The 12,650-nt window shown below is 40.9% G+C and overlaps 1 protein-coding gene across 1 annotated transcript; it reads right to left on the bottom strand.

Moving 5' to 3' along the window:
* Window positions 1-1,718: 1,718 nt before the first annotated feature.
* fscn1a (fascin actin-bundling protein 1a) lies at window positions 1,719-7,965 on the bottom strand. The gene is made up of 5 exons (XM_056753977.1): window positions 6,988-7,965; window positions 4,351-4,507; window positions 3,869-3,990; window positions 3,497-3,664; window positions 1,719-3,416 (listed from the first exon to the last, which is right to left on the bottom strand). Exons 1-5 carry the CDS (start codon window positions 7,808-7,810, stop codon window positions 3,211-3,213), a joined length of 1,476 nt encoding a protein of 491 aa, XP_056609955.1. The 5' UTR covers window positions 7,811-7,965; the 3' UTR covers window positions 1,719-3,210.
* Between the last annotated feature and the right edge of the window lie 4,685 nt (window positions 7,966-12,650).

Genomic DNA, 12,650 nt, shown 5'->3' with positions numbered 1-12,650 from the left:
CGGTGTGAAGGACTCAATTCATAGTCATGAGTTTGTTTTCACCCCCATCATGATGCCTTGGGCTGTGGTCAAACATAGTCAAGTCATGTGACATCTGCTGCTGTCCTCCGTGTCTTTTAGTTGATTGCTATACAAGTCATATGATATAAACATCCGTAGACTAGATTAAATAATCTGTTTTATTTTTCTATTACATAATTTTAACAACGATCCCATCCAAAATATTATAATAGCACATGTTTTATAAAATGGAGTTTAACCATGTTGCTTGTTTTTAATACAATAACAGCTGAACACATTGTTTTTTTAATAATGGTCCTCACATGTTTTTTCATGTAAAGCACACTTCATTTTCCAAAGGGTTTTTGACGTTTTAATACATTTTATGAGTGCGTGTCCAAGATTTCACATTTATTTCATACGCTTGCCTGGGTTTGAATGCATTAAGTTACATTATTATATATGTTATATGGCAAGTTTAAGTTAACTTATGTAGCAATTACATTTAAGAATAATTTGTTTATGGGGGAAATTATTTTCATTCCCACAAGGAAACGGGATATTTTCGTTCTCCAAATGTAAACTAAATGTGAACAACTTGCTTTCTATACAAGGAAAGGCAAATACATGCAAAACTAAACATCCACTGTAGACATTTCCTCTTACTTAGAACTGTAACCAACATCGTACCGTTTCCCACTGCACACACAATATGTTATCATGCTTCATAAAGCTCATGTGCTGGTTAATCGAGTAAGATTCATGTCTAAACAGTCTTTTTTAAGATCCCTGTACTGATCTGCGATAAAAGTTCTGACTATGTGCTCAGTTTCTGGCGGCCCATCTGAAATGCAGCAGAATATGCAGCAGAAAATGGAGACCTCTCACCAGCCCCCACAATAGAGCTCCCTTCAATTTCCATGGTCTTTGTTGTCATGGAAACATTGGTCCACATGTCAGCCAGATTGGATTATTTAACCCTTTAAATATCTTTTCTTAGCTTTCTAAGGATATGAATGGAAACCTTCACGGTTTCAAATAGCTCAATCGAGGCAGATTAGGAAAAAATGTAGTTTTTCAATTTGGTACATAGCAGTTTTTTGTTTCTTACAAATGGTTGCATGACTTATTCAATGCCCGAAAACAATTCTACCAGTTTAGCAAATATGAGGCACACTTTGGGTAAATGAGACGAGATATTTGCTTGGTGTTTTGCCACAGAGATGGCTATAATAACCTTCACTTTCTAGGTCTCACTCAAGAACAATGAAGTGCATCCAGATCTCTGGATTTTGTGAAAATCTGAAAATTGGTTTGCAGCAAGAATCATATGTTTTAAATGTATATTTCTGTCATGCAGTATATTGTCTTGAAAACAATTCCAGTCACTTCAGTACATGAACTTTCTGTTTTAATAACTCTGTAGATGGGATTGAAAATCAATTTGCAAACTTCTGCCCCAGCAAGAACAACACAAAAGCTGCTTCCTGGCAAATGTGAGCGTGAGGTCTCAGGAGAAAAGTCATTTTGAGCTCCGTTTCAGCATGGCATGCATTGAAAACAGCCCCTGGGAGCTGCATTCATACTTCATTGAATTCTGCAAAAGCTTAGTGACCTGTAGTTAGATAAAGACATTTCAAATCCTATCATCACAGGTTATGAAATGCATGTCTATGAAATTGTTTCTAGAAACTGAACAAAAAACAAAAGGCACCGAATTTCATATTCAAACGGTATTTATTTTCCGGTTTCGTTTGTACCCACGGCACATGAGGAAAAAGAACCATAATATCAAAACAATATAAAAAGACATTTGTAAAGTCTTACAAAGCATAAATGTGGAATGCGTTTAATCTCATAATTGAATTTCTAATAAGGCACAGTCATTATCATTCCCTTGAGTCATTTGAAAACTATTATCATGAATGTGAATAAAGTTACTCTTATATATTGAGATTATATAGTCAAACTGCAACCTATTCATAAATAATGCACAGATAATGCACACCTGAAATCTTATCAAGAATCAGTTAAATCACAGGTTTCAGGTTTTTTTTGTTTCATCAAAGGGTGGTCACATGATCCACCACCGTAGACAATGTGAATGCCTCCATTTGGTCTTTTCTGATGTGTTAACAGGGTTTATGATAATGTCTGCGCCTTATCAAAACAAATGAAAACCAAAGAATTTTCTGATAGTTCCAGTTAAACAACTTTTCCAGAATGGACCATTACACGAGTCCAGTGAACACAGACCCGTCGGTCCTTTGGGATTTGTCAGGATCAAGAGGGAAAAGTGGTTACATTTACTATAAATATTGTGTTGAACCTGCAACAACATACCTCATCTGGATATTATCACACCCGCAGCTACACAGCACACAATGTAATCACGTTCAAGTTGCAGAAAACAAATTTCCATATTAATATTCCTTTTTCCTCCATTCACAATTCCAGGAGTTTTTCCTCTAATCTTGAGATGAGGGACTGTATACGGTACTGTACCAATCCAGTTCTCTTCAGTCTTAAAACGAATTCTAATGGCACAGGTAATAAAGCAGCACATCAATGCACTGCCATACGTCAAATACAAAAACAACAAAACACTGCAGCTCTCGTCACCGCTTCAGAGGTCCGATAGCTTCCATTTTAACTCTAGAAAACAATAAAAGAATCAACATTCATTTATCTTTAAATATTGCCATTGTCCTCTGGTCGCTGAAGTTCTTTTGACTGGCAATAAGTGATACAAGGGAAGTCAATACATCATGAGTTAACAGTCACAAGGGTTTCTTTGACATTTGATAAAATTATAAGTTTGAGGCTCATACGTGTGCAAAGACAAATGGTAATCGCGGTACATCAAACAATCCAAGGACGGACGCTCACCTCCCTCAATCGTTCAGACAGTGGACCGATTTGACTGCCAGTCAATGACAGATGCAATGAGATTTGTTTTAACGACACAACACTAATTCAGATGCCATTTCAGACCCAGAAGTCCCAGTTTTAGCCAACACTGCAGTTATTTCGTGGCACCCATATGAAGCATTTAGACAGAATGAAATATTGACTATAAGGTTAAACCCTTCGAGTTTCTCTCAGCTCGTTTGCCTTTGTGCTCACTCATATTTGAAATCATTAAAAATGCTTAACGGAAGAGGGAAAGGAAACTGGAACGAAAAAGCCACAGTGGTTACTTAAGTGCCTTCAGTACTCCCACATAGTGGAGCCGTCCAGCTCGTCGGCGCTGGCCTTCAGAACGCCCGCGTGATCTCCCTTCAGGTACTTTCCTTCGCCCGACTTGATGGCAACTTTGTTGTAGTCACAGAACTCGAGGAAGAAGTCCACAGGGGTGTCGCTACTGCTGAGCACGTTAAACTCGCTACCCACCATCCAGTACTTCCCTGTGGAGTCTGAGGAGAGATCGAGGGGTCAAGAAAAGTCTTAAACTTGGACAAGATTAAGGCAAATGAGAAAGAGAGACCAAACAAACCTTGCAAACTGTAAGCTCCATCATGGAACTCCAGCCCAAAGACATCATAGGAAGAACGGTTTGAATCCAAAGTGCCAGTCACCTTCCTGCATCCGATGAATCCATGTTCGCCTCGCAGCACGATGAGGGGCCTGTTGATGAGTTTCATCAGGAACTCCTCGGTCTCACCTGTGAAACAAATACAAGAATTTCCTTAGATATGACGGACTCACAGGATTGCCCGAAGATTATTTCAGACCATTCTTATTTTAAGCGGCATCATGACTAAACTATGAACCACAATGCCCGACATTGGCTGCCGATTGATCGCTCAACGTAGTCTCTCAACAAAACCTTGAAACAGAATGTAGTGTACTACAAAGCCCACGCTACCTGCTGAGTCAATAGTAGCAGCCAGTTGTCCGTTCTTTTTGGCAGCCACATATTTTCCATTGGAGGCACGAAGTGTTATCTTCTTCCCGCGCCATTCAATGTCAAAGTAGCAGTTAGCAGACCTGGGAACAGAAAGTATCAATGAAGTCATAACATAGTAAACCTATTCCATTTGTTAAAGTTAAAATGCTTTTTATTTTAGGGGTTTGCTGAGTTTAGGTTAAATTTAAATTATTTTTTTAACATTAGAAAATAATTTGATGCAAATAATGGTTGGTTGGTTGGTTGGTTGGTTTGTGGTTTTGTCTGCATATATCACCCACACATACACCGGATGCATTATACCTATAAATACCTACCCTGAACTCCCCCCTTCAAGAGCATTTACCATTATTGGTCACACATAAATCTTGGTGTCATCACAGAACTGGTTCATCACAAAAATGTTACTAAGGAAACCAATAAAGCAAATTCATACTCACTTGGTCGAGGCGGTGCACTGGAGGCCACTGTTGGCTGTGAGAGTCCAATATTTGCCAGTGCAGGTCCTGAAGGCACACTTCTGTGTGTCCTTACAGACTTCCATCTGGAAAGTCTCCTGATCTCCTTCCTCATCCTGGTTAGCAGAGAGGTCCATGCCTGCAAATGAATGAAAGCAAACACTGTAAATTCATATCCCATTTCAGCCTTTACGGTATCTTTGATCTGGTAGCTGAGAGCATATTAACAGTGGTTGAGTGACTGTGTGTGGACGCCTTGGTTCTTGGCATTATAAGACATCGCAGAGTTAATCTCCCGTGGAATGTAATGGTCATAAATGCCAGGCTGCTTAGGGGGAGGTTTCAGGACAACAATAGTAAATGCATCCGGTTTGTACGTTTGTAGTCAAGATCCATGCAGCTCTGTGAAAGACCAGACCACCGGTCATGTACTGCAGGAAATCCAATTAAACTCCATTGTATGCATTTAGACGCACAGATAAATCTTGCATTTCTGCCCAAAACCCCCTCAGAGAGCATAAAGTAATTTGATGTCAGGTTTTTAGTAGGAAATATTTGCTCTCCATTAGGATAAATGCATTAGATCTCATTGAGAGCGCTACTCTGAGCTGTAAAACCTCCAAACAAAGATCATGAATTTACAAAGCACTGTGGTTCATTCGCCTTTATTTGAAATCTGCAATTCATGTCTCTGTTTCTCCTAATACATCTACAAGTAATTGCGTGTAAGCACACCGTGGCCTCTGGTAGGAGGATTGAGTTTCCCCAGAAATATGCAAGCTTGAATGAGCAGGGAAAATAAATGACCGAGATGAGAAACACATGTCTGCAGATGGAAGACTATGACTAAGACACTCGGGAACCGTCTAAATCAGTCTTGGGGGGAATATCCCTTAATAGTTTTGAGGAAGTACGCATCTTCACCCTGCATTTAAATGGTTTGGGAGGATCTTTTAAAACCACCAGCCGACAACCCCCCAACCCCCATCGCCTGACGCCTAACTGCGAATGGTTGATCAATCAGCAATGACAACTGGTGCTTTTAAAAGAAGATTCAGATTCCCTAGTGAAAAGCCTTTCACCTTGGCAAAGACCAAACATCACACAGACCAACACTTCATTTACATTCCTTTTACAATTACAGGTAACCTACATTCTTAAAAAATACTCAACTATGAATGGCAGATGCCTCGCATCCGTGCCAGAATAAATGAGCGAGCCAGAAACAGGGAACACTCCTGATCCATTAAAACGCATGAATTTAAGCAAGAGACTCACATTTGCCTTGAGTGGGCAGCGGTTTTTATGTGTAAATTTGCACATCGCGAGGCCCCATTGTTCTGCATGCTGGGCTGTCTAAAGACTCTCAGCAGCTGTGTTGCATGGTGAGCGGAGGCCCAGAGCTCACAGTCTTTGTTCTCCTTCAACTCTCTGCACACGCCTGAAATCTCAGCCCCCCTCACAGTCCCTGCGATTTTCTGAGGACGGCCACAATGGAGCAACTTGTCACAAACATGACCCTCACTCTTCTCAGCATTAATTCCAGAGGGCAAATATTTGAATTGGGAAACAGGGGGGGTCCCAGCGTAGCAGGAAAAAACATGTGGTCTGGTTTGTGTGACTATCATAATTCAGTCCACATTGGTGTAAGCAACAGCAGGATTGTTCTACAGCAAAGCTAAACAAAATCGAATGTTTGACTAAGAAACAAAGACAGTATACAAGAGGCAAATCTCCTCCTCCATCATGACCTGAAGAGACCACGTGCGTCCTGGCACAGGCACAACGCGCCACCACTATCCAGTTTCATCCTGAATTCTGGAGGAATCAGAAACGGGCGTCATTTCTTTAAACCAGGTGCCAGCAAAATCCCAGAAATCCTCTCTAAATTACATCAGCCGAATCAATTTAATCTTTTCAAATGAGAGGTTATTAAAACACAGCACTGTCATTTCATTTTCAACAGCGATGAGGGAGGGGAGCAGAAGCACAATATTTCAAAGCACAAGATAATATGAACCTTTATTTTAGTCTGGCCGTCTCAGGTCAGTTCCTCCGTGATTGCTTTCAGCCTCAACTTAATTACAGTGCGCGGACCTCCACAAAATACAGCTGCCATGGAACTTAGTGAACAAAAGTTTGATGTGTGCTATTTTAAGAAGATTTCCTTTCAGTTAATGATTTTAATGGGATAATAACCACTGTCCAAGATGGGGTAACTAGAAACCAGAAAATATATTAATAAAAAACGTTTGTGACTAACACTGCTTTCAAACAGAGGAACACAAAAGCATGCTTTTTCTCTATTTGTACTGATCCACCCCTGAGCTCGGCCCATTTCCACAGAGAAACCACAAGAAAGGGAAGGATATCTATAATTAAAAAGAGCTCTACATAATTATAGATCATTTATATGAACCCAAGCCAAACAGATTCATATACACTGTATAAGCTACTTTACTACGTGCAATACAGTATATTCTAGTTTAAAGAGAGCGCATAAAATGTGCACAACCTCCTTAGAGATTCTTAATAGTCAAGCAGCTCATTACGAACGCGTAATGATTGCTTATCCATCAGATGACAATATATCACAGCATTTCTCCAAGCATCATTTACCTTGCCTAGTCGACACATTCCTCTCGTTGCCAGCGGTGAGCACCACTTGAGGGTGGCTCTGCTCCAACACAAAAAGCTCGTCCTTCCCAACCTTCGAGCTCTTGCCGGACTTCATGGTTCCACTGGGACCAGAGGGAGCCAGGTACTTCCCAGTGCAGTCTCCGAAGGCAACCTTCCCAGACCTGAACTCCAGCGTGTAACCCGTGGTCTTGTCGGGCTTCTGAGACAGGCTTCCATCGTGCTTGAGAAAGCGGTTGTCGGATGTCTGCAGATGGTACCTCTGGTCCTGGAAGACCAAGGTGATGAGAGAGTCGACGCCCCAAGGGACATCCCTGTCTATAGCGATCTCGTTCTGCTCTGCGCTCAGGTGCGCGTAGCGCTTTCGGGTGACGCTGAAGATGTTCACCTGGGGGTGCATGGCGATGTGCACGCTCCATTTTTCCGCGATGGAGATGGTCTGGGCGAAGCAGGTGATTCGGTCTTCGGTGCCGCCGAGGTAGCGCTTGTGCGGCTCGGACTGCAGTGACCAGCGCCCATCATCGTGTGCAGTGATTACGAACCGTGCATCCTCGGTGGGCGTCTCGCTCTCACCCGTGACGTTCCCGTCTTTGTCGGCTGCGATGTACCTTCCCAGATGGCTCTTCAGGTAGAAAGTGTTCGAGTCGTCCCCGTCCTGCTCCAACGTCCAGATCTGTTTCTTCTTCATGCTGGTCGCGGATGCATTGATTTTGAACCCAAACATTTCCGCCGTGAGATACTTGTTTCCACAGTTGATCAAGCCGAATTGGATCTTGAGCATGTCGCTGGTTCCGTTTGCAGTCATGGTGATTTCTCGCCTGGGCCTTGCGGGAGCTGAAGAGGAATGGGTTCTGCTGGTGCGCGGTGGATGATGTTGATGGGTCTCTTTGTTCGAAGGAGCGAGCGTGCGTGTGCGCGCCTCTCTCTCTCTGCAGCCTCACAGCGCGAGCGCACGGACACAGCTGGAGCTTTTATACAGATGAGTGATGTCACGCGCGCCGTCCCACCTCCCTTCAACACAAAATTATTTGTATTTGCACGATATGATGAGTAAAGGTCAAGTTAAACATGCAAACGACTCTTTCAAATGGGCACATTTCTGCACTCATAATAACTTTGGGGGGCGCCACAAAATTCGTCAAACCCGGTTAAAATTGTGAATGTTAAAGTGAGTTTATTTTAATTGCATAGCATGATATATATATATATGTGTTCTGTTATTTGGATGAAGCCGTTGTTTATTTGACTAGACCTTCCTGAATCAATTGACCATATATATATATATATAGAGAGAGAGAGAGAGAGAGAGAGAAGAACCTTTTAGATAACTTTTTGATATATATATGTGTGTTCTGTTATTTGGATGAAGCCGCTGTTTATTTGACTAGACCTTCCTGAATCCATTGACCATATATATATATATATATAGAGAGAGAGAGAGAGAGAGAGAGAGAAGAACCTTTTAGATAACTTTTTCCCCATATTGTTAAAGCACGAATAACAGTTCACTGTCCAATGAGAGGATGAGGAAACAAAACTCAATGTTTATTCCACACAAAGATCTATTCACCGGCTGCACATGTTGGTCAATGGATTCAGGAAGGTCTAGTCAAATAAACAGCGGCTTCATCCAAATAACACTGGCACAGTTTCAACAACAGCACTGAGACATGTGAACACGAAGCAGAAGAAACATCCCATCGTTTAGAATTACTGTGATTCGATCATAGTTCTTGTTATCAATTACACATTCCTCAGAGATGCTGGAATGTTTCTATTGGAATCATATTTGCACAGGAACTATGCCTTAGTCCAAATACACTATAAATTAATGCTTCATTTGGAAAAAAACACACTGCCAAAATCCTTTAAGAAAGGCTCATTTTTGCAAACAAATTTTGAATCAGGCTATGATTCACATGTGTTATTTGCATCTCAGGACAAATAATGAATTTTTATGAAACTGGAAATATGAAATATAATTTAATAATAAAATATGTGAATCTTAAAGTGTTAGTTTTGTTGGTGTTTTAGTGTAGTTTTGTGAGTGTGAGATCAGAATTTTGCTTTAGAAATGAAATGCTGTAAGAACAGGTCAGGAGTGGTCGGGCGTCTGCCGCAGGTAAATTTATATTTGAATAGCAAACTCGTAAACCACAACTTCTGTTATGTGTTCTGTTATGTTGAGTGTGTCTCAACACAATAGGATATTCATAAATCATCGCTGATTTTTTTAAAGGGAAAGTTCACCCAAAAGTAAAATGTCTGTCATCTACTCCCCTTTGAGTTGGTCCAAACCTGTATAAATGTCTTTATTCTGATGAACACAAAGAAAGATATTTGGAAGAATGCTTGTAACCAAACAGTTCTCGGACCCCATGACAACCATAGTAGGACATATTACTTTTTTTGTCCTGTTGAACAGAAAAGAAGAAATATTGAAGAATATAGGACAGCAAACAGTTGTGGGGCACTTTTGACTGCCGTTGTCATTTTTCCTACTATGGAAGTCAATGGGGTCCAAGAACTGCTTGGTTAAAAGCATTCTTCCAAATATCTTTCTCTGTGTTCATCAGAACAAAGACATTTAAACAGATTTGGATCAACTTGAGAGTGAGTAATTCATGACAGAATACAATTTTTGGGAGAGCTATCCCTTCAAATGTTTGGTAAATTTTGTGGCATGATGGCATGTTTGTATCGCTGGTGTGCTGATGCTTTATGTAAAAAGACAAAAAGGGCAATCAAGAAAAGCTCAAGCTTCCAGTCAAATGCAATTTAGCCTCACTTACTTATCATGGATGATTAACGAGCTGAAAACTGCCATCTTCACACACAAGTGTGAAAGGAAAAGCCCATTTAGCAGAGCCATCTAGCTTTTTGATCCACATTTACAGTGTTGCAGAGTTGTGACATTTATCCATGGGAGGTGCTTGCAAAAAGAGATTAAATGCAAATCACTTCATGTCTGTCTTTCACCCAAATCCCTCCAATAATGCTGTGCTAAAAGCTACACCCTGATTGCTGGATTCTGAATGGCTGGGAATCTATCTGCATTTCCAAGTGAAAGCTATCTTTGTTAACAGTGCGAAGCAAAGCAGTTGCCATGGGGACGATGCTCCAGTATGTTGTGCTAAAATAAACCCAAAAGGTTTGCGGCAGGAGGCACAATGAGAGATGATCAGAGAAACGCGCAAGGGAATCTGGAATATCTGTGAATCTGCAAGCTATGACAAAATCATTTGGGCCAGTCCAGCACTTCAAATTAAGGGTCATTTAGCATGCACGTCCTGTCCCTTTCATTTTATAAACCTTAAACAGCCTGAATAAGCAGACTTGAGAAAAAACAAATACCAAGCACGGCAGCTCAAAGCAATGAGAGAGGCCCAGCTGTGTGTAATGTTCTGTCTGATCCAAACAGAGTCTTTTGTGTGCTGAGGTTGTGTTGCCGAGAGCGTCTGAATGGGGTGGGCATGAGTTGGTGGTGACTGGTGATGTGATGCTGACTTTGCAGATGCCTCAAGCCATGCATCATGGCAACGGCACACAAACCCGAATGCCTGGTCACATTAAAACCACTCTCTCTCTCCAAACAGCAGATCTGCTTATGACAGTCAACTGTCTCTTTTCTCTCTTGCTCAGTCTGTGATCTGCATTATATTTTTTGCGAAGTAAACGTGTAAGTGCCCAGCATTTTGATAACATGCTGCAGTGCTGCGTCAGTATGCGACCTGGCAGCCCTCTGAGCAGATGCAGGCTCTTCCAGCACCCGCATCCCTGACACGCACACTCCTCTGGAGTCCAGCCAATCGGGCCGAGCTGCTGACAGACACAGCCTCATTTGGCCCCTCCCTCTGAGTGAAACGACTGGTCTGACTGAGTCACTGCATTACAAAGCTTCTTTGTGCTCCAAAGCACGATGAGTTATTTCTAATTTCAGCATCGCATTTACCTCCCAGACATTGGAGGCTTGTTCACAAGCCGTGGATGTAAGCAAAACTGTTGTTGCTGATCAATTGCTGTGGCCATTTTTGTGCGTGCATGTGTTTCTTCGCATTCATACTACCATGAGTGATTGTGTTACAATAAACATTGCACAAGACCTCTTATGTTCTCCAAATGTTTAGTCAAACACACTTGAATAGTTCTTGGACACAAGAATCAGTAAAAGTTTCAACTAGTGGCGTCCTATAGCCAAACTTTTTGAAGCTCCATTCTAATAAAAAAAGATAGATTATATGGAGAATATATGGTGTGATTGATTTTATGCACTCAAAATTTATGTGTAACTCAAATCCATTTAAGGCAAGTTTGAAGCCCTTATACTCTGATATCAAACTTAATTTGAATCTTCCATGAGGATGGAGTTGGATATTTCCTGCATGGGCGTGTGTGCTTCCACACTTCCTCTTAACCCTGGTAAGGTGACACAGCAAAGCAAATCAGGCAGAAACACACGGGAAGGTTACTGACCCAAATGTGGATCTTGAGAGAACTTTTTTACGTCCTCTCTTGACTGAGCTTTGACAGTTTCCCACAGATCTGAACTGATGGAAGTTGCTTCTCTGTGGAACACTTGTACTGACTCACTGACCTACATAGAGAACAGTAATGGACTTTATGGGTCAGGCGTTGAATGCAGTTGCCTCATAGAAACACCAAAAATAATGTGGTGCAGACAAACTGGTGGCATTGATCTGGCGCATGTTGAGGGTCTGTAATTTAAGTTTCGACTTAATTTTATGTTTTGACATTTCTGCTTCCCTTGAATAGCAATGGGTTTTGTAGAGGGTTATACGTTGTTGGCCTTGTGCTATGCAAAACTTAAGAGAGTTTACACCTAATGTAAACAAAGGTTTTTAGAGTAAACCCAAAATACGTTTTTGCTTAGTCAATTGTGTAATCATGACTAAATATAAGTGTTATGTTTTGAACAAAGACAAGAAAATCTATCTAATTTATTTAAAACAAAAAAATCCAGGAGAACATATTCTTTCGGTTCACTTTATAAGTATAAGTATTTAGCATGGAGATGGTGGTCTAGTGGGTTAAACCACTGAACTGGTTAATCAAAGGTTGCTGGTTTGATCCCAGCATCCACCACCAGTGTGTCCTTGAGCAAGACACTTTACTCCATGTTGCTCCAGGGGGACTGTCCCTGTAATAAGTGCACTGTAAGTCACTTTGGATAAAAGCGTCTGCCAAATGACTAAATGTAAATGTAATGTAGTATAAGTGAGTAATACCTATAATCCCTTGGGTCTGAATGTTAGGATTATTTCTGCTTTAATGTCAAAGAACAAGAACTGATGGTTGTACTTAAGTAGTTGTAAATAAGAGGTCAAAAAGGCAAATTGAGTACTGTCAGCTCCGAAACTAAATGTTTTATGTGACAACACAATCTCACGACACAATCTTTTTTGTCGATTTTGGTAACATACTAATTTTGGTCAATTCATATGAATTCTTAAGGTCTCGTTTGTACATTTTAGTAAAATTTGCAGTCAGTGTTAGGATTGGGGCTTCAGTATTTGCTTTTTTTCTAGTAATCGTCCGTTTTTGTACGATTCACAACGATTCACAAAATTCATACATATAAGCGACCTCTTAAAATAGTAACAAAATCCAGTGACATCAGGTTGAAA

This window comes from Triplophysa dalaica, chromosome 7 (assembly GCF_015846415.1).
Source record: "Triplophysa dalaica isolate WHDGS20190420 chromosome 7, ASM1584641v1, whole genome shotgun sequence".
NCBI lineage: Eukaryota > Metazoa > Chordata > Actinopteri > Cypriniformes > Nemacheilidae > Triplophysa > Triplophysa dalaica.
The sequence above is the reverse complement of the archived record's forward strand: the minus strand, read 5'-3'. Positions and strand labels throughout refer to the sequence as shown.

Coding starts and splice junctions, on each gene's coding strand:
- fscn1a (XM_056753977.1), bottom strand. CDS start 7,810: ATGACTGCAAACGGAACCAGCGACATGCTCAAGATCCAATTCGGCTTG. Junction 3,991..4,350: donor CAGTGCACCGCCTCGACCAA/GTGAGTATGAAT, acceptor TTCTGTTCCCAG/GTCTGCTAACTGCTACTTTG. Junction 3,417..3,496: donor TGGAGCTTACAGTTTGCAAG/GTTTGTTTGGTC, acceptor ATCTCTCCTCAG/ACTCCACAGGGAAGTACTGG.